The 22599-nt window shown below is 39.9% G+C and overlaps 1 protein-coding gene across 1 annotated transcript in view; it reads left to right on the plus strand.

Moving 5' to 3' along the window:
• The window catches only part of LOC120516011 (ZP domain-containing protein-like), a 99797-nt gene extending 83151 nt beyond the window's left edge, over positions 1-16646 (plus strand). The window contains exons 7-8 of the mRNA XM_039737467.1: positions 10500-10692; positions 15688-16646. Coding sequence (XP_039593401.1) covers positions 10500-10692; positions 15688-15833 — 339 coding nt within the window. The 3' untranslated portion in view covers positions 15834-16646. The remainder of the gene's footprint in view (positions 1-10499; positions 10693-15687) is intronic.
• Positions 16647-22599: the final 5953 nt, after the last annotated feature.

Here is a 22599-nt window from a genome sequence, read left to right on the forward strand (position 1 = left end):
TTTACACCACTGTCTGTCCCAGATCTCAATATCAAGTGCCGTTTCAAAGGCCAGTGCTTACCCTGCTGTCTGCTTATACAACTTAGCAAAGAAACAGAGCAGGTTTAAAAGAGACAGGGAGATGAACAATTTAAGACTTATGCTGAAATTAAAATCATACTTTTCAACAATGTGTTTGGCAAAAAAATAACTGATTTGAAAATGTATTGACGACACAAATGCTGAATTATTTTAAGCACGTATTTAAACTGAACAACATTTGACAAAATATAAGAAGTTAATTTTATCATCTGATAATTCCTGAACTCTTTTTTTTTTCCTTTTTCAACACTCGTGTGTAAGGGTGTGCAGCACAATCACCAGAATTTTACTGTAGTTTGTTCATCTGTCATCAAATTCCCTGTTTTGAGATAACATATTAACTGTGGCTTGAGTTTTTAAATTGTGCCTGTTCTCTGCAACTTGTATTTGCCTGATGGCTACAGGATTCCCTACTTTTGGGTGGAGCTCTTACCCTCAGCCCTTAATAAACCTCAGAGGTAATGGCAAATCTCCTGCTGCACCAGGTGCTCAAAGAAATCTACCTTATTACTTCAGTCACTCTAGACATTAAGCATAGAAAGTGTAAAAGTATGAGTCTCATTACACTGGATAACAGAATACGATTTAGCACTCTGCCACCCCTGGCCTGGTGGGTAATTACCTCCATTTGGTCCATTCAGCTCCCTCCTAGTCGAACGTGTGTGACAAAAGTTAAAAACAGCATGGAATTTTTTGACAGGATTAATAATATCAGTAGACCAAAGAATAATAGAAAATAGGACTGACAGAAAAGTCCATCCATCCATTTTCCAACCCGTTGAATCCAAACACAGGGTCACGGGGGTCTGCTGGAGCCAATCACAGGGCGCAAGGCAGGAACCAATCCCAGGCAGGGCGCCAACCCACCACAGGACACACACACCCACACACCAAGCACACACTACGGACAATTTAGAATCGCCAACCCACCTAACCTGCATGTCCTTGGACTGTGGGAGGAAACCAGAGTACCCGGAGAAAACCCACGCAGACACGGGGAGAACATGCAACTCCACACAGGAGGACCCGGGAAGAACCCGGTCTCCTAACTGCGAGGCAGCAGTGCTACCACTGCGCCACCGTGCCGCCCACAGAAAAGTCTGGATATATATAGTCTTTAGAAAAAGCTTATGAAAAAGTAAAGATGAGAAGGATGAATGTAACAAGCAGTGATCTAGCACTCGTAGTTATTCATGAGATGCTTTTCTGATGATCAGATGGAAACAGACACACATTGCCGGTGCCCTCTTCTGACATCGCTCTGTTCCCTTCTCCTTCCTCCCTCCTATATCATTCTTCAGATGAGGCATATTTATTATAAACTTTTACTAGGGGGTTTTGCAAGATGTTATTGTTAGATCTTCTGATTGTCTGGCTGTCAATATGATGAATGAATTCACGCGGATATTTTTCCCAAACAATAAAACTTTTTTTGATGTTGCTTAAAACCTACTGGTATGTCTTCCTTTCCCAGGCTGTAAACCAATTTAGCTACTTGTTGTTCCAGATGTCCACCCTTTCTCAGGTTATAATTAATTATAAGTAATTGATAGCCTGCGGCATTGCCATGTCTTCATCTTTTGCTTGAACAGCTGTTTTAAAAGTGAAGTACAACTGGGAATATGATATACTTTGATGTGTCCTGAATTTAGTTCATCTATTGTTGTCTTGAGCAAAATATAATGAAAATACAGAACAAAATGTACAGATTTTGTACCCCACAACAGTGTGAAAAAGAAAAAGTTTTCATAGGTTGGAATCCAGCAGAGGTCCACAAACAAAGAGGTGACACTGGATGTTTCTGTCATATTTGTTCTATGTTTGAAAATTTATATTTGACACTTAATAGAAACATTGACAGTTGCAATTTGTATCAAAAGATTTATGTACATGAAACAGCTTTTAAATATAAAAACTAAAAAAAAATAATACAGCCTTCATAATGTACTTCTAACATTAAAAATTTGTGGTCATAACTTTAAAGAACTTGCTTTGCGATTCTGTCTTTTGGATAGAAATGCCAGTCAGTCATTTTTAAACCCGCTCAGTCCTGAGCAGGGTCACAGGTGGGTGGCAAAGCCTGTCCCAGCTAGCATAGGGCACAAGGCAGGAAACAAACCTTGAGCAGGGTGCCAGTACATCACAGGGCAAAGACACACCAAACACACATTAAGGCCAATTTAGGATCACCAATCCACCTAACCTGTACATCTTTGGACCGTGGGCAGAGACCACAGCACCTGAGGAAACCTACACAGACACTGGGAAAACATGCAACCTCCACACAGGGAGGACCTGGGATGTAAACCCCGATCTCCTTATTGTGAGGCAGCACTACCACCACGCCACTGTATCACCCTTGAAATGTGCACTAAGTACCGGTATTTAATTACAGGTTGAAATCAGCAAGTCTGCAGTGTGTTTAGTTTAGATTTTTTATACTTTTTTGGAGGATTTTATTGACATGTACAGGCTAAATTTGTTGAATTCTAAGTGCCATATGAATTACTGTACACCATTTGCTATTTACAAAATTTCAGTGTGTATTGATATATATATAGTGTGAAAATAGCAGAACGCCACAGAAGTAATTTCAGCTGGAGAATTTTTTGTGTCTTGCTTTCACGCTGCAAAGCAAGAAGATGTGAATATTTTGAAGGGGGTGAATGTACCCACTGTATTTCTACAAGACCCTTAGAGTTCGTGTAGCCCCAAACTTTGAGTTTCTTGCAATACTTGAAAACAAGCAGATTTTAATAAATGTAGATGTAATATGAATGGGCAGACAGCTCTAAGATAAAAACAAAACCAGTTCAAACTTTCTGCTCAACAGCAGTAGTCCTATTGTCCAGTTAGGCTGACTAAAAGAAAGTAAGGTATCAAGATGGCCATCTCACTTTTTAAAATCCAAGAAATCAAAACATTTATTTTACTTGATTCTGAAACTTCACTGCTTTCTCTCATTCAGTGTTGATACCCCCATCTTTCAAAAAGAACTACCCCAAAAATAAGTATACAAGCACAAGGGGTTCAATCTGCAAAAGGGTCTGAAGACAAGGCTGTAAGGTTGTAGCATTGCTAATAACAGTGATGACAAATGTCCAGCCAGGATCAAACCATATTTCTTAATTACTACAGTGTGATAGAGAGATAACATCATCTACAGTAAATCAAACAAACTAAAGACAAATTGTAAAATCAACATCATTACTTTAGGTCGTGAAGAAAAGAATTAAGTTACGCATATACATAATTAACATGTAAATGTGAGAAGAGAATAGGTCTGTTTGCAGGGGAAAAAACATATTGCTCCAGAAAGAGTATTTTACAAGAGGTAAATGTGCATCAAAACTCAACACATACCATAGCCAGAGGTGGCAAGTATGACAAAGGACTGTCCATCTAGCATCAAGAGTACAAGGGCAGGCGTAGAAAATGAGGGCAAATCAATGTTTTTAGTAAGCTTTTGATTTTTTTTAAAACAAGTTTTCTCGTATTTTAGGTTTCTACAGTACATGTAATCCTTGTACAGCACGGTGATGACTGACATCCCATATCAGTGCACTCACAATAAGCAGCAGCAGCTGCAAGCTGGTCAACTACTGCAACAATTAAAACATGTCTGACATCATTGGTGTAAATACCCAAAACAGGAAACTAATCTAAATCAAATAATAATAAAAGCATATTATACATGTGGCGGCATGGTGGCGCTGCTGCCTTGCAGTTAGAGACCTGGGTCCTCCTCCTGCGTGGAGTTTGCATGTTCTCCCCATGTCTACATGGGTTTCCTCCCACGGTCCAAAGACATACAGGTTAGTGAATTGGCGATGCTAAATTGTCCCTAGTGTGTGCTTGGTGTGTGTGTGTGTGCCATGCGGTAGGCTGGCGCCATACCTGGGGTTTGTTTCCTGCCTTGCGCCCTGTGTTGGCTGAGATTGGCTCCAGTAGACCCCCGTGACCCTTTAGTTAGGATATAGAGGGTTGGATAATGGATACATGGATGAATATTATACATGTTGTGGTCTATGAGATAGATTTGACAGAGCTCTGAAGAAAGGAAGGCTGCACCGTTTTATGCACAAAATAAAAATAACTATGAGGACAAAAGAAATACGTGCGATCACCTTGTTCGATGCTCTGGTCCAAAAAACGACGTCACCTTTCAGCGATATCTGCTTTATATACTGTCTGGGTAATAAGGGGTGTGGCTTCTCTGTCTCATTTGCCCTCATTGGGCATCGTCTTGGCACTGTGATAGAAAGAAAAGGAGACAAAATTGTTAGCAGGGCGCATTGCATATCTCAGATACATCAGGAAAGTGACCTTGTGACACGCATGTGTGATGATGTCTAAAATCTGACAGAATGGGGAAAAAGATTTTAAAAGTCAAATACGTTTTCCACACTGACAGAAAACTAAAGTCACTGGCACAACGTTGAATTGAAAATATTTACCTTGGTTAAAGTCAATATTCAACACTCCACCATTGGAAAATCAATGTGGAAAACAAGGAAGAATCCATTGGTCTGAGAAGAATTTAAATGCTCATCTGCAGCTTCACAAAACAGTTATCAAGATTTAAAAAAGATATATTTTTTGGGTCTGGGATTCCAGAGTGGATTATTTTGACCTCCTAGTGTCATATTATGTCTTCTTATTGTACTATAAGACCCTCATTATTTCCTGCTTGCATTTGTGTAGAGTTAGAGTTGCATGGACACAGGGTTATGGCAGCCATTTTATTTACGTTTGAGTCGCATGTTCCGTGATTGTTTTGAACTTTATACTGATAAAGAAAAGACATTTAATCTATTAGGAGAAAACTCTCTACCAATTAGTTTGGTTTTAGATGTTGGATTTTACCTCTTACCCACTTGGTGTGTACAAATGTGTTTTGCACTTATTCTTAGAACTCTGTTACATGTGACAATTTTCTTTTTAAATCAACTAGAAACAATCTCTGTTTCTTGGTACCTGATATGCATATCAGTCATTTACTTTTCTATTCAAAGGTGTAAATGTTTTCAACAAGTGGGAAACCAGTTCATTCCTAACAGGTAAAGAAGGCTGCTTAAGGATTAAAAATCTAATCCAGGTCTATAACATTCTCGATGGCCATCAGAATTTTAACTTAAAGTCCCAATTCATTTTCAGACTCTTCTCGACCAGTTTGATTTATTTTATCTCTCTGTTTGTGTTATTTTCTGCAACACCATTCCAGCTGGGTCATGTGATTGTGTTTGAAGCAACTAAGATGCCACTTACCATCTAGTATAAATATGGCAACAATTGGTATCTTTGGATAAAATTCATATTACAATGTTTTGTGTTAATCTTCAGTTTTAATTTTTGTTTGAGGGCCTTATTATTATAGATGGATGCACAGGAAGTCATTGCCTTCTAGAGCACCTTTGCCAGTGTCGCCACGCTGAGTGAAGGGTTATCTGCCAAGAGCCAACCTTCCCTGATGTTTCACCCCTTTAAACATCTCAGGATGGTGGGACAGTGATATTGATGTCATCCTTCTACTTCCTACAGCCAGCCTTAGTTTCCTTTCTCTTTCCATTGTGTCACTTCTTCTGAGCCAGAAACTCCTTTTTTTGGAATGAGTATGGAATCGGTAATTGAAAACAATGTTCAGAAATCGTTGGTGGAATATTGCAATGAAGCCTCTGCTGTTGACTTGAGTAGAACACATATCTTCTATCCTCCATGCAGATTTCTGTCAACTCCTTTGAGTTCTCCCTCTTCCTTTCAAAGCCTGTCTCCATTCCTTCTTCCCATAGGACAGGGAGCTTGGCCATGATCACTGTCCTGACAGAGATAAACCACAGGACAATGTCTGCTCAGAGGGGCGATGTAGCAATTTTGAGTAGAACCATCCACTACCGATAAGGTTATACTTAGACAACTTCACGCTTCCGTTGGCTTGGACATTGGTGCTCTTACGACTATTCTTTAACTTTGCCACTTTGGTTTTCATCTCCTGATCGAGGTACTTACTCATAGTAATCTTTTAAACTTCCCTTTTCTCCCATAAAAAGAACTAAGCTTGAGAAATGTTTCATGGCAACAAACACTAAAATGGGGGGCTCTGTGACAAAACGTGGGAGAGAACGGGGCAGTAATCGTGCTGGACATAAATAAACTTAAATGACATGATTTCTTTTTAAACTTGACCTGCTCTTAGTCTTTCCTTTGCCTGATTGAAGGTCCCGTCAGTCTCTTCCTGTTGTGTTTATGTTTTTTGTTTATATGACAGTCACATGATGGAGGGCAACCAATCATTGTGAAAGTAAATGACCATTTGAAACATGATAGTTATGTCTGTGCTTTGTATGTTTTATTTGGTTTGACTTTTTTTAACATCCCCAGTAAAATATTTAATACTTTTACTTGTAATTTCTTTTTCAGGATAATGGCACTGCCATAATTTTCCAGAATGAAATTTCAACTTTTGATTATCCTAATCAAATTATAAGCAAAGAAAATCAGGTGGAGATTCCCTTCAGTTGTGCTTATCCAAATAAGGGTCAAGCGTCTGCTTCATTTAGTCCTCACAAGTCCAACTACATGTTCTCTGAAGCTGGCTTTGGGACCTTCACGTTTGTGTTTGAGTTTTATAACAGCGACGACTTCACAAACATCATCGACCCTAGCGAGTACCCAGTCAAGGTGGAACTCGGGCAAATGTTGTTCATGGGCATCAGTGTGAAGTCATCCTGAATAACATCAAGCTGTTTGTCGACACATGCCGGAGTACGCCTCATGATGACCCCAATGACTCCATCTATTATGACATCATTTCAAATGGGTAAATCACATTTACACGTTTAAAAGTGTTTAATGGTACAGATTAGGCCCTTATCTTTAGGCGAGTTTCTTGGTTACCCTTTAAATTGCCAGATATTTCAATTCTCTGTCATTTTTGAGCTTCATTCTAAATCCTAATAATGCTTTAAATTTAATTACATGGAAGTAATGACAAAATATATACAGTATTCATTGTTCAATGTCTAATTATCCAAAAATGATTCCACGTTCATTGTCCACATATACTAAGGTGTGATACTGTTCAGATGTACTTGTGGGTCAGATCTTCTTGTGCTCTGAAAGCTGCACTGCTCCATTAGTCAGTCATTCACTTTGGTTAAGAGCAACTTTAGCTCATCATCATCCTCACCCTCTGAACTGGGTTAACTTGTTCACATTTATGTAATACATTTTGTAGACTGTTTGTCTGAGTTCTTACTGCAACATTACAGTGGAATTTGGACTTTGCCTGGATGTATATAAAATGCAGATTTCTTTTCTGTAGCCATTACTTGTAAATCTGTTTGGTTGTTTAGGATTGTTAGCTAGCAAGTTGGTCAGATTTTGTCCCAATTCATGATCCAAACAGATAACCTCCCAATTCCTATATAATCACCTAATGCAATCATAGATCTGTTAGTAATCAAACCCAAATAGGCCCATACCAACTCAAACCCACCGTTGTCTTTCTCACATTTCTCACTTGGGCTCGATTATCCAGAAATATTGCTTGTAGAAATCTGGTTGTTCATGTTTGTGCACATTGGTACGTTTAAGGTAGAAGTGGACTTTTTGAAGTTCACTCATTTACACTTTAGACTTTACCAATGTGAACACTAGGGGGTGCCAGATAGCATCAACCTCCAGACGCAAAAGCCAAAAGGGAATCCATGACTCAGAGAAGCAGACACCTTCTGTCCTTCTGACTAGTCTTCCCTTCTGGGAAAAGGTACTAACAACCAACCTGGACGGGAAACCAGTCCATCTCTGTCCTTCCGATAAGGCTTCCCTTCGTTTAAGGAACCACTTTCATCCTGATCAGGATCCCAGTCCATCCACTATGGCAGTTACACCAGGAACATCATAAGTGTTCACTATTTTACTGTTAGTCGGCATATGAACACTTTCATCTGTCGCAACTTTTAGGTTCCTCTTTCCTGGTAAATTTCCAGTTAGCTGCCAATTATATTTTCACTGTATTATCAGTCTTGAGTGAAGTGATTGTTGTCTAAGAACCTTCGTCATTTGATTGGCTTGGTGAATAAAAAGTCACTGCCTTCTAGATCTTTCTTCCTTAAAAGTGAATAGAACTGAACAGTGTCAAATCATTGGACTTGGGTAGTTTATTAATAGCTCAGTCAAAGTAAGTGCATAAAGTAAATTAGACATTAATGTAACTTTTCATTGAGTATGTTTTATTGATCATCATTTTGATGTTATGGCATATTGGACCTGTTGGATACCTTAAATAATGACTTTATTTCTGAAAAGCTATCATGATAGCTGCCTCAGAGGTTCAATATTTATTATTACACCTTGAAAGTTTTGTAGATCACGTGATAATGCGGCGCGACTGCACCTCATTGGCAGTGTAGCCAATATTGCCAAATTGAGTTCAATAATTTACTGCGTACTGGGTTATTCTCATGATACAACTAAAAGCGGTATACGTAATATTTGTCGGACGAAAATACATTTATCTCGCGCAGATTGACTTCATCAGAGTCCTCGTTTACAAGATTTTTAAAAATTAAAACATATTTAACCATTTCTTTATATAAAAAAATTATTAAATAAGAATAAATAATTTATTCTTTGTTTTTGGGATTATAATTACTACCAAAAACCACACAAGGCATTTTAACAGTTATTAAAGCACTTAATAAATTGCAAATATTTCATCAAAGTTATCCGAACACATGCAAATCTTATGGAAGTAAAAATGATAGGATACGCTGCACCTCACGAGTATCATACCTTTGTTGGTTGCATCATGAGCTATTCTCATCTATCTTATATTATGCAGGGGGCGCAGAATTATTCCAGGTAGAAAAGGGGGGGGCCGAAATACGAAAGTTTTAGAACCACTGATTTATAGATATACTGATGTACTATGGACCACTGGTGTCCTGTTTCACCATCCAGTTTTCTTGTAACATTAACTGTTGAACTGATAATCTAACATTTTTTATGTAGAATATTCTGGAATAAAAAGGAGTTCACCTACAGCTTGCGGTCTCTGCACCTAGCATTCCCCAGTACAAAATACAAGAACCGTATGAAGATCATTAAAAAGCCCTGTAGCACATCACATAAGTGACCTAAACTTCTTATTCTGGTTGTTAAACCAAAGCAAGGCTTCTGTCATAAAGTGTTATATATGCAGTCTTTACCTCAAAATATAAGAAGTGACTTTATTCATATTAGATATGGGCATATTGTCAATAGTTTGCTTTGAGAGTCAGCCAGACATTCGAAATGAAAATGACTCTTAATACAGAACTCATACACGTCATGCTCATGCTCTGCCAGATCAGCCTTATGTTTCAAGTAAAACAATGCTATTCATGCATTCTGGAATGGAAGTGCTGTAGTTCTGTGGTGTAGAAGGACACTGAGTTCTGTTTAAGGTCTACCTGTGTATTTACATGGTCTCCAGTTTTCCCTCTCAGAACTTAAAGATGTGTGTATTGTGTTAATATCACCCACTATCAGGGCCAAGTGCATGAATAAGTGTGTCCTGTGATAGACTGATGCCCTGTCCATTTTTTCTCCCCTCTTATACCCAACACTCACCTTAAAAGTAGTTAATAGCTGTTCAAAGTGAACTGCTATGTGTTCTGTATAACTTCATTCAAATGAAGCCTAAGAATATATGAAAATAAAATGCAACTAAGAGAGGTTTCCCCATATCGTCATTGTCCATGTGATTCAAGATTGTTATTTTATATATAAACGATGTGTCGAAGTGTGTGTGTCTGTCTGTCCGGCCAGAAAGTGCGAGGGAACAGCATGAAGCTCAAAGAAATTGACTCTGTCGCCAACGTGAAACTGCAGAGAAAAGAGAAACTAACTAATACATAAGTGAGGCGAGCACACTGGAAAAAAACTAAACCTCCGAGGACAGAGAAACTCGCTTAGCCACTGATAGACAACGGAGGCGAGCACGTCGGCAAAATGAAACCACCAAGGAAAGAGAGCCTCACTTAGCTGTTAATGCACAACTAATGCGATTGATCGATTGAAGTGCCAGAATCTGTGGTTTCTAGGAGCCCGGGCTTTTTACAGCATGGGCTTACATAGCTAATCTAATATAAATGTGACACCACAGACACATTTCTCACTTGGTGCTAGAATGTTCCGTCTAATTGAACAATTGATTTATACATTGAATTGTGTCTCTTCCAGGTGTGTTAAAGATGATAGTGTAATAATCTTTCCCACCAATCAGACTCAATTTAACTTTGGACTGAAAGCCTACAGTTTTATTGGAGGATACAAACAGGTAAGCGATGAGCACACATTCACTCATCCTTCCAAATATAATCATTTTATCGGCTTGTTGATTCTATCAAATGTTTACATGGTTGTTCTGCTTTTAGGTGTTCATCACCTGCAGTGTCATTCTCTGTGAAGCTGACAGTCCAGACACCCGATGCTCTCAGGGCTGCATTGAGAGCTCAAATATCCCAACTATCCCAAGCAGGAAGAGGAGGTCATTGTCTTTGGAGAGCCAGAAACACTTCATTTCCCAAGGACCCCTCTACCTTGCTGGGAAGACTCAATACAATAACAGTAAGGCTGAATCTGTTGTGTAGGTCTAAGTTAGTGAAGAATGCTTTCAGTGAATCCCTTTCTACTTGTCACAGACTGACTTACTTTTGTCGTTTTGGCAACCATTAAGAAGAACAGTTCTTAGTAATGGTAGCTATTATTGTATATGTGTCACCCAGCCACAGGGGTTGCACAAACCATTGCGTTTCTTATTGCCAGTTGCAAGCTGGATAAATGGGGAGGGTGTTGTCAGGAAGGGCAATCCTTTGTAAAAATTAGTTAGAAAAATATGTGGACAACAATGCAAATTTCCATACCGGATCGGTCGAGGCCTGGTTATACAATGCCCGCCACCAGTACTATTAGCTTATGACACAGTGCCTAGAGAGGAGTTTTGGCTACTGCTGGCAGAAGAAGGAGAAGGTGGGGGGAAGGCATGTCCAGGGTTGTGATTGGGGGAGTTAGAAGAAGGTAAAGAGAGTGAAAGTGAGGGTAGGAATTTTGAATGATGGCTGTATGACTGGTTAGGGAAGAGAGTTAGCTGATGTGATGGAGTGAAAGAAAGCTGATATGTTGTGCTTGCAAGAGACCAAACAGAAGGGGAGTAAGGCCATGTGGTTTGGAGGTGGGTTCAAATTGTTCTGTCATAGTGTGGATACAAGGAGAAATGGGGTAGGAGTTATTCTGAAGGAAAAGTATGTCATGCTGTGTTAGAGGTGAAAAGAGTGTCAGACAGAGTAATGATTATGAAGGTGGAAATTGGAGGTGTGATGATGAATGTTGTTAGTGTATATGCTCCGCAAGTTGGGTGTGCAATGGAAGAGAAAGAAGATTTCAGAAGTGAGTTGGATGAAGTGATGGACAGTGTACCCAAGGAACAGAAAGTGGTGATTGGAGCGGATTTCAATGGACATGTTGGTGAAGGGAACAGAGTAGATGAGGAGGTGATGGGTAGGTATTGGGTCAAGGACAGAATTGAAGAAGGTCAGATAACAGTGGAGTTTGGAAAAATGATGGACATGGCTGTGGTGAATACGTTTTTTGAAGAAGAGGGAGGAACATAATGTTACAAGACTGGAGGAAGATTCACACAGGTAGATTACATCCTTTGTGGGAGGTTCAGTCTGAACAAGATTGGAGACTACAAAGTAGTGGCAGTGGACAATGTAGTTAGACAGCATAGGATGGTGGTCTGTAGGATGATGTTGGAGATCAAGAAGAGGAGGAGAGTGAGGGCAGAGCCAAGGATCAAATGGTGGAAGTTGAAAATGGAAGACTGCAAGGTTGAGTTCAGCGAGGCAGTGAAGAGTTACTAGACAGCTGGGCAACTACAGCAGAAGTAGTAAGGGTGACAAAAAGAAGGGTGCTTGGCATGACATCTGGACATAGGAAGGAGGAAAAGGAAACCTGGTGGTGGAATCGGGAAGTACAGGAGAATATACAGAGGAAGAGGATGGCAAAGAAGAAGTGGGATAGTCAGATAGATGCAGAAAGGTGACAGGAGTACAAGGAGATAAGGCATAAGGTGAAGAGAGAGGTGGCAAAGGCTAAAGAAAAGGCATATGATGTGCTGTATGAGAGGTTGGATACTAAGGAGGGAGAAAAGGACCGGTGGGCTAGACAGAGGGACCGATCTTGGAAAGATGTGCAGCAGGTTAGGGTGAACAAGGATAAAGATGGAAACGTACTCACAAGTGAGGAGAGTGCGTTGAGCAGATGGAAAGAGTACTTTGAGAGAGTGATGAATGAAGAAAACGAACGAAAGAGAAGGTTGGATGATGTGAAGATAATGAATCAGGAAGTGCGATGGATTAACAAAGAGAAAGTAAGAACATATGAAGAGAATGAAGACTGGCAAGGCTGTTGGTCCAGATGACATATCTGTGGAAGCATGGAGGTGTTTTGGAGAGATGGCAGTGGAGTTTTTAACCAGATTGTTTAATGCAATCTTGGAAAGTGAGAGGATGCCTGAGGAGTGGAGAAGAAGTGTACTGGTACCAATTTTTAAGAATAAGGGGGATGTGCAGAGCTGTAATAACTAAAGGGGGATAAAATGGATAAGCCACACCATGAAGTTATGAGAAAGAGTAGTTAAAGCTCAGTTAAGGTGGGAGGTGATGATTAGTTAGCAGCAGTATGGTTTCATGCCAACGAAGAGCACCACAAATGTAATGTTGCTCTGAGGATGTTAATGGAGAAGTATAGAGAAGGCCAGAAGGAGTTGTATTGTGTCTTTTTGGACCTGGAGAAAGCATATGACAGGGTACCTCGAGAGGAGTTATGGTATTGTATGAGGAAGTCGGGAGTGGTAGAGAAGTAAGTAAGAGTTGTACAGGATATGTACGAGGGAAGTGTGACAGTGGTGAAGTCTGCGATAGGCAGACAGAAGTGTGACAGATGCATTCAAGGTGGAGGATGATTACAACAGAGTTCGGCTCTGAGCCCTTTCTTATTTGCAATAGTGATGGACAGGTTGACAGACGAGATTAGACAGGAGTCCCTGTGGACTGTGATGTTTGCTGATGACATTGTGATCAGTAGCGATAGTAGGGAGCAGGTTGAGGAGGCCCTGAAGAGGTGGATATATGCTCTAGAGAGGAAAGGAATGAAGGTCAGTAGAACCACCAAGACAGAATATACATGTGTGTGTACATGAGAGGGAGTTCAGTGGAATGGTGAGGATTCAGGAAGTACAGTTGGCCAAAGTGGATGAGTTTAAATACTTGGGATCAACAGTACGGAGTAATGGGTGAAAAGGAGAGTGCAGGCAGGGTGGAATGGGTGAAGAAGAGTGTCAGGAGTAATTTGTGATAGATGGATATCAGCAAGAGTGAAAGGGAAGGTCTACAGGACGGTAGTGAGGCCAGCTTTGTTATATGGGCTGGAGACAGTGGCACTGACCAGAAAGCAGGAGATAGAGCTGGAGTTGGCCGAGGTAAAGATGTTAAGATTTGAACTAAGTGTGTTGAGATCAGCTCAGGTTTGATGGTTGGGAGCCAAAGTCAGAGAGGCAACATTACATTGGTTTGGACATGTGCAGAGGAGAGATGCTAAGTATATTGGGAGTAGGATACTAAGGATAGAGCTGCCAAGGAAGAGGAAAAGAGGAAGGACTAAGAGAAGGTTTACAGGTGTTGTGTGAGGGGGGCATGCAGGTAATGGGTGTAACAGAGAAAGATGACAAGGAGAGGAAGATATGAAAACAGATGATCCACTGTGGCGACCCCTAATGTGAGCAGAGGAAAGAAGATTATTGTATATGTGTCTGAGAACTTTTTTATTCAGTTTCACTTCAAAACTAACTCGATTGTCATAAATAGTATTTATTGTTGTCATATGAGACAACCAAGGGTAACAAAGGGAAGGCAGACAATGAAATGGAATCATTTTTAATATACCATTATAAGCCAAACTGTGCAATAAATCAGTGTCAAACAATGACACCTGGTTGTCATTACCTTTTATCACTATCAAAACAATTGTATATTTGTGGACATTAAGGACCCAAAAATAGTAGATTTCTTAAAACAATAAAACAATTACAGGTCTGAATGCATGGAGTGAGCACAATTTAAGGTAAACAAGGAAAAATAAACACTTTATGCTGCCTTTCCAGGCTTAAATAAAGAGCCAATGTCCTCTTTACACGTTGGGTTGGCTGCCCACTTTCATAGCTGTATATTTCCTTAAGTCCTTCCATTATTTCCTAAATCACTTAGTCTCTGTCCTCCTTACGCCAATTGACCACAAGTCACGATTAATGTTGTGGCTCTGAACTCAACTGTCCTCTGAGGTGGTTGCCTTACGCCCAAAGTTTGGTTTATTCTGGGGAAATCCCTGGGACTGCCTTTTTGGGTTAGCAATGTTCCCGTGGAAGACCTGAGCTCATCCTTGTGGAGCTCCATCTGGTGAACTCTGTTTATTATGTAATGTTCACCATCTGATTCCCTTTAAATTGGCAGAGAGTCTGTCCTCTCCTGTGTATGGCGGGTGTTCATATAGTATAGACCAGTGATTCGTAACCTTTTTTGAATCTTTAAGAATCTTATGAAAGCTATGGACCCCCCTTCCCCAGAAATATTCACATAAACACAAGTTTTCATGCAATGAATATAAGGTACTTTATTTATCGAGAATTAATTGTCTCATACATATATGACATACACAAAGTATTATTAACCTTTATTGTAAACAATCTAAAAAAACGCTTCATTTTATGCAAAAAGTAATGGCCACTCATTATAGTTATGAAATACAATCCTTTTGTGCAAATTAAAACAGATCTACTACTACAATGTTTTCTACTACCATTACTACTACTACCACTACTACATCTATTCTAAATCAACAGTACCAGGCTGTATAGTGAATATAAATCTTAATATTTATCTGACCCTCACGGACCCCCTGAAACCCATCCATAGACCCCCTAGGGGTCCACGGACATCAGGTTAAGAACCCCTGGCCTAGACGCTTCTCTAGTTAACATTTTGCAGCATGGAGGACAGTCTAATAAGTTACCTTTTGTTCTCCATTTTCATTCTCCTAAATTTATTCCCCTCAAGTTATTACTCTTTAGCTACCTCTTGTGAAAAAGGCAAACACTGCCCCCTAGTGGTGTTTGCCCTGACATGCGCAAGAACACTAAAACTTACACCAATCTTTAATTTAATATTGTTCTTTATCAGTATGCAGCTGCTTGAGTATGTGAATTTCCTTGGGATTAATAAAGTATCTATCTATCTATCTATCTATCTATCTATCTATCTATCTATCTATCTATCTATCTATCTATCTATCTATCTATCTATCTATCTATCATGCAGTCCTCTTTTATGTCAGCCCCTCTGTTCAGCAGTTCCAGTCCTGATTGGACCCCCCTCTACAATGTTTTTTCTGAAGTGTCTTGGGATGTTGATGACTATAAACATTAATTGTATAAAATAATATGTCTATCTTTGTATTCAGTACATTATATTAATTAACTTATTTTTTCTTTCCTATTTTTCTTTGCAGATTTAGGCCAGAATCTGAATCTGAACACTATGGTTATAGCAGTGGCATTCATTGTAGCAGTGGCCATTTTTGCTGGTGCCCTGGTTTACAAGGCGAAAATGTCAAAGGTGGTCAGATATGAAAGCCTTCCTTCATCAGGTTTTTGAATATCTTGACAATGGCGTCTCACTGGAGCAGATTTCTGAGGTGAAATAAGAGTGAAAAGGCGCCCTCAGCTTCAATATAAATGGATGTGGTGATAATTGCATTAAAATCAGGTTCAGGTTTAAAGACACACTTTAAAATTAACATTAAATTTTCTTTTTCTTTTTAATCAGTCTGAAAGAAATCAAACACAGACAGTAAATACGCATAGTACTTATTTCTTCATATTTAATTTCAGCTCAGTCTATTTAGGGGTTTTTCTAAATGCCAAAGCTCTACTTTAACTACCATGTCTATAGATTGGGTGAGGTGCTGCACTGGTGCTTCCTGGAGCCATCATCTTAGGTTCAAATCCCTCAAGTGAAGTTCTCTTTGAGTTTCCCTCCCACATCCCAAAGATGTTTCATTGGGGGTGAATGTAGCCATCAACATGGGCACCTCATGTGAATTTGAGTGTAACCAGCAATGGACTGGCACCCTGTTCCACTCTAGTGCCTGGTGCTTTGCTCCACTGTGCCCTTAAATTGGATTACATGGGTCTCATAATGTTATGTTTGCTGTGTTAGATTAGACACACTGAAGATATGTAAAGCACTTTGGTCCCAATGTGTCAAGAAGGTATCAGCAACAGAAGTAAAGCTGGCTATTAAACTCTTCTTCTTTGATTTTGATTCCATATGTTTGAATGATGTTGTCTTCTAAGTGTCCTTTTCCTGTCTTCTAACTCAGACGTTGGCATTTACTGTCATGTCCTTGGTATAATCTCAAGAGATTTTTTAAAATATTAGTGTACTGTCTAAACATCTGATTAAAAATTCTGAAATATCAAAATGTCTACTGGGTGTTATTTGTACAATAAAACATTCAAGCTAACTGAGAAATGGACCAGAAATGGGATTCCCTTTGAAATATGACACAAAGCCATCCTTAAGCACCTCAGCACCTTAGACCCCTCTTAGAGTTGCGATGGGTGGGAGGTTGAAGGAGACCACCAGTAATCTTTATCTCTAACCCAGCCAATAGGGATTTCAAGCAAAGGAGCCAAAACATATGAGCAGTCCCACAGCCAGCTCCCATTAGCTTTGAATAAAGCCCACCTCTCCATCCACTTCATGTGTGAGGGACGAACCGGCATCTCAGCTTGTGTGAAGCCCACCCCCTTACCTGGCCAGAAGGCCTTGATAATGGAAGGTCAGGGAGAAAATAACAATACCTCCTTTCCATGCCAGAACCTGTATGTGGAAGGACATTACTGCGCGGCTGGTGTGACTGCCTGCTATGGGCAAAGCATCTCCTTGTATACTGGCAGCAGCATTATGGATTCCTGAAGGGCAGCATGGGAGTTGTGGTCCCATGGATCTGCCTTACCTCTGTGAAAGTACTTTGTTTAACAGGAATACCTTTACTTGAATACGGACAGTCTGTGTGTAGTTTTGGGGTTCAGTGACACGCCCTATAGGCCATACATAACATTACTTTTTCCATTATACAGTGCCATCCATAATGATTGGCAAATAGACACAGTTATTCATAGATTGGTCCCACTGCTCCACAGTTTAAAATTATAGCTCAAACAATTCAGACATCGTGATTGAAGTGCACAATGAGTGACTTTCATTTCAGGGGATTTGCAGACATTTTGGTCACACCATGTAGAAATGCCTTTTTTTTTTCTCATGGCCCCCACATTTCAGGGCAGCAATAATGTTTGTGACAATTGGCGTCACGGGTGTTTGTAATTTATCTGCTTCTCCCCTTTATAGACTAAAGTTCCTATTGTTCAACTTGAGAACAAGGGCTGTGCCAAGGAAAGTCAAAGAAGCCATTATGAGGCTGAAAAACAAGAATAAAAATATTGGAGATATTGGTGAAACCGTAGGATGACCTAAATCAATTGTCTGGAATACCATTAAGAAGAAAGAATGCACTGGTGGGCTCACTAATCGCAAAGGGACTGGTAGGATAAGGAAGACCTCCACTGCTTATGACAGAAGAATTTTCACTGTGGTAAAGAAAAAGCCCCCAATGCCTGTCTAACAGACTAGAAACAGTCTTCAGGGGGCTGATGTGGATGAGTCAGAGACGACTATCAGCAGAAGACTTCATGAAAAGAAATACTGAGTCTACACTGCAAGATGAGCTTTAACAGGCCCTGCCTCTTGATAGCCCCCAGCCTTGACTCTCTGAGAAGACAAGGAAAACTCCCAATAAAACCTTGTAGGGAAAATGGAAGAAACCTCGGGAAAGGCAGTTGAAAGAGAGACCCCTTTCCAGGTAGGTTGGGCGTGCAGTGGGTGTCAAAAGTAGGGGGTCAATACAATACAATACACAGAACAGAACAATTCCTTAAGACAGCATAATAATAAAAATTTTAGAAGTACGGTTTAACAGTAGATGATATGACATAATTAGGTTTGGATATTTTTAGAGTCCTGGAGACCTCATCCATCTAGCTGCCTCCCCATTTGGCCATGCCACAGCTGAAACGTTGCTCCGATGAAAGAACCCGTCTTTCCCATGATTCCTGTGATCCTCCATCAGGGATGACTTTACCTTAGGCAGGCAAACAACTTGGCAGGTGGGCAGTGACAGCAATTGCCACATTTGGGTACCGAGAAAAGAAACAGAATAGGTGAGGGTTAGTATTCAAATATAATTATCATGTTACTTATGTTTTAGTGCTAATGACTAACAACAGAGATGCAGTCTGTACAGTTAATCAGCAGCTCTAGTCAGGATATGCTAAACTGAAGTAGTGAGTCTTCAGCTGGGATTTAAAGGCTGAGACCGAGGGGCATCTCTTATGGAAGCAGGAAGACCACTCCACAGTTTAGGGGCCCTGTAACTAAAAGCTTGACCTCCCACTGTTATTTTATTAATCCTTGGAATCCTAAGCAGACCGGCATCTTGAGATCTTAATATGCACTCAGGTTTGTAAGTCATGATAAGTTCAGACAAGTAAGCCGGACCTTGCCCATTTAATGCTTTATATGTTAAAAGGAGGATTTTGAAATCTGCCCTAAACTTAACCGGGAGCCAGTGTAAGGATTTAAGAACTGGAGTTATGCGTTCATATTTTCTTGTTCTTGGAATAATTCTTGCAGCCGCATTTTGCATTAACTGGAGGCTGAATAGAGAACAGTTTGAACAGCCAGTGAACACCGCATTGCAGTAGTCAATCCTACTAGAGATAAATGCATGAATTAATTTCTCACAATCCTGTTTATTTAGAAAGCGCCTTAATTTCCTAACATTTTTAAGATGGAAAAAACATGTTTTGGAAGACTTTGTAATATGCGCTTTAAATGACATGCTAGAATCAAAGATAACTCCTAGATTGCGGGCTGATTCAGTAAAATTAATTGGGATTCCAACTGAGTTAAATGACGACAAAATATTGCTGTGATCAGCGTCATTCCCTCCAACAATTAACATCTCTGTTTTATCTGTATTTAAAGACAAGTAGTTCTCATTCATCCATTCCTTTAATTCACTAACACAACTAATTAAAGACAACATCGGAGAAACTTCATTTGATTTAAATGAAAGGTATAACTGGGTGTCATCTGCATACGAGTGAAAATTAACATTATGTTTCCTAATGAGAGATCCCAGTGGAAGCATGTAAAGTGACAACAGAAAACAAGATGGAAACCAGTAGTTAGCCGCAATAACAAGATGGCCGGATTACAACTTCCCTTGGACAAATTTGACTTTTTACGGAAGCTCTTTAAATAAATAAATATATAAATAAATAGATACATAAATATATAGATAGATACATACATATATACTGTATATATATATATATATATATATATATATATATATATATAGTGACAGATTAGGGTTTGTCGTCCCCTTGAACCCTCAGACTATACGTCAGGCACCAGATAAAAGTCCAAAATGACTTTATTTTATTATAATAATGTGCACAAAACACCCTCCTCTCCACAATACTCATAAATAAATCAATTCTCCAATAAACAATAATCAATCCTCCTCTCCCAAACACAATGCCACCCTGCCACCAAGCTCAGCTCATCTGTCTGGGATTTCCCAGAGTCATTTATAGTTCGTGACCCAGAAGTGCTTCTGAACCCTCAGTCCATGTGACTTCTTAGCACCTCCGGGTCAGATCAAAAACTCTTCTTTTTCATACCGGAAGCATATCATTCCTTCTGTCCACGTGACTGGGACGTACTTCCGGGGTGTAGGGAAAATAGATGTCCTTGTGCCTCCCTGCAGCGACTCCTTGTGGTCCCCATTGTTAGCCAGCAGGTCTGTGAATAAAAACTTCATTGTCCATAATTCCCTGCTTGTATTCGGGGCACCTCCATGCTGCAAGGAGGGTTCCATCTAGCGGCCTGGGGGTATTGGTCGAGATGAATGACTGGCCATATCTCACAATATATATATACTATATATATATATATATATATATATATATATATATATATATACTATATATATATATATATATATATACTGTACATATATACTATATATATATATATATATATAGTCACAAAAATAACCGAGACATTGGAGGGTTTGGGGCAGCCACCCGTATAATATTTCCCGGCTGCAAAATCTGTCAAAAGACAAAGACATGTTCATACAAATGAGTCCAAAACAGAACTGAGTATCTTCTCTAAGATGAGAGCTTTTAAACCCTCAGGGGGGCTCGTTTTAAGTCAACCTTCCGTTGCATCAGTCCATACCACAGTTGTTGGGGGCCCTCTTCTTTGTCAAATTACTCAAGGGCCGCTTTCTCTGAGAAGCAAGGCACAAACCAGTGGTAACACCCAGCTAAGCCAAGAAATGCTTGGACCTGCCGTTTGGTTCGTGGACAGGGGCCATTTCAAAATGTCATCTATTTTGGACCACTGTGGCGTCACAGTATCACGACCCACCAGGTAGCCTAAATATTTGGATTCCTTCAACCCAAAATGCTGGAATCAGACTGGCCTCACGACATCATCTAGGTGGGTAGTATCTAGAGTTATGGAGCCGTAGCACTTTGTCCACCAGACGCTGAAAAGTCACAGGGGCCCCATGTAACCCGAATGGAAGGACACAATACTGTCAGTGTCCACTAGGTGTGCTAAACACTGTCTTGACCTTCGGTCATGTCAAGTGTGGTCAAATATTCCGCCTGCCCCAGCCTCTCAAGGAGGTCGTCTACTAGAAGCAAAGAAATAAGCGTCAAATTGGGAAGCCTGATTAAGTTGACGGACGTCGTTGCAAAACCTCCAACTCCTATAGGGCTTAGAAATCAAGACTACCGGACTGGACCAGTAACTATAACTCTCCTCTATGACTCTTAAGTCCAGCATGCACTTGATTTCAAGTTCCACTTCATTCTTCTTTGCCTCAAGAAGACGATAGGGGCACTCTCGGACTATAACCCCTGGTTTGGTCACAATGTTGTGTGCAATCAGAAAAGTCCTTCTGGGGTTTTCATCTACCACCTCTAGGACGGACGAGAGAGCTACTTCAAGCTCTCGTTTCTGTCAGGTGTTTAAGTTAGAACCAAAGTTAAGGGTGTTATGTCTGAGGAAAGGGTGGGATTTCCCAAGAATGGTCTGCAAGAAATTAAAGGGAGAAAATTAGCATACTTCGCCTCCCCCTGGTCTGGCATGGAAATGCATTTATTCAGACCCTTTGGTTGTCCCCTAAACACGCTTGTGTCACTATTTATATATATATATATATATATATATATATATATATATATATATATATATATATATATATATATTGTCAGAATAATGACGAAAAGACATCATGAAGGTTTGAGGCAGCCACCCATACAATATATCCTGGCTGGAAAATGGTTTTAAATAATTGTGATATGTTCACAAGTAGGAGTCCAAAACAGAACAGAAAGTCTTTGAGTTAAGATGGCAGTTTTAAGGAAGAGCGTCATCTCTAGGGCTGGAACTGGAAGTGATGCCATCGCTGGGTCTGGAACCGAAGTGATGTCAACAGTGCCACTAGAACCTGGTGGGATTTCCCAAGAGTGGTCTGCAAGGATAGATATATATATATATATATAGATCCCTACTAGCATGTGTGTGAAATAAACTGACTCTCAGTCGTGATGAAGTGTTGGGGAAATACCCGTATATTGTCCGATGGGCGAGGTCAAACAAAATGATGAGAGCAAAAGGGCTCAAAGTAAAGCATTTATCTGATAACAGATACAAGGCAAAGCGGGGCTATTTATACTAAAAAAGGGATACGGAAATTTAAAAAGGAGGTGACATCTTTGTGACAAAGGATATGATGTGACCTCAGCAGAAGAAGAGGAAGTGGAGTTTGAGTGCTGGAATGGGTGCCTGTATGGTTATTTGTCTTCTTTGCAGCTGAGAAGAGAGGGAGTGAGACGTTAGTACATTTCACTAACCCTTCATCTCGCGATGTTTTCTTTACCGTAGTGTTTGTTGACTGCTTCAGAATTGCGAGTGTGTGACAATATATATATATATATCCACACATACTATGGCCTGAACGCACACCAGAATGATTAAAAAGGAAGAAAATTTAACAAGAAAGAAAACTCCTGACTTGGCAATCCCAGTCCCAAAGAGGCACTAATCAAGTGTATTGCTTTTGGTATAATGGGAAAGGCACTATATAAATAAAACATATATTATTATTTTCTTTAATTAATACTAAAGGATCTCCAGTAGTGTTTCTTGATACACTGCTGCTGAATGATTGTTGGCCAAAGTCCTCAGTGTTAGTGTGTCATAGTGTGGA

This window comes from Polypterus senegalus, chromosome 1 (assembly GCF_016835505.1).
Source record: "Polypterus senegalus isolate Bchr_013 chromosome 1, ASM1683550v1, whole genome shotgun sequence".
Taxonomy (NCBI): Eukaryota; Metazoa; Chordata; class Cladistia; order Polypteriformes; family Polypteridae; genus Polypterus; species Polypterus senegalus.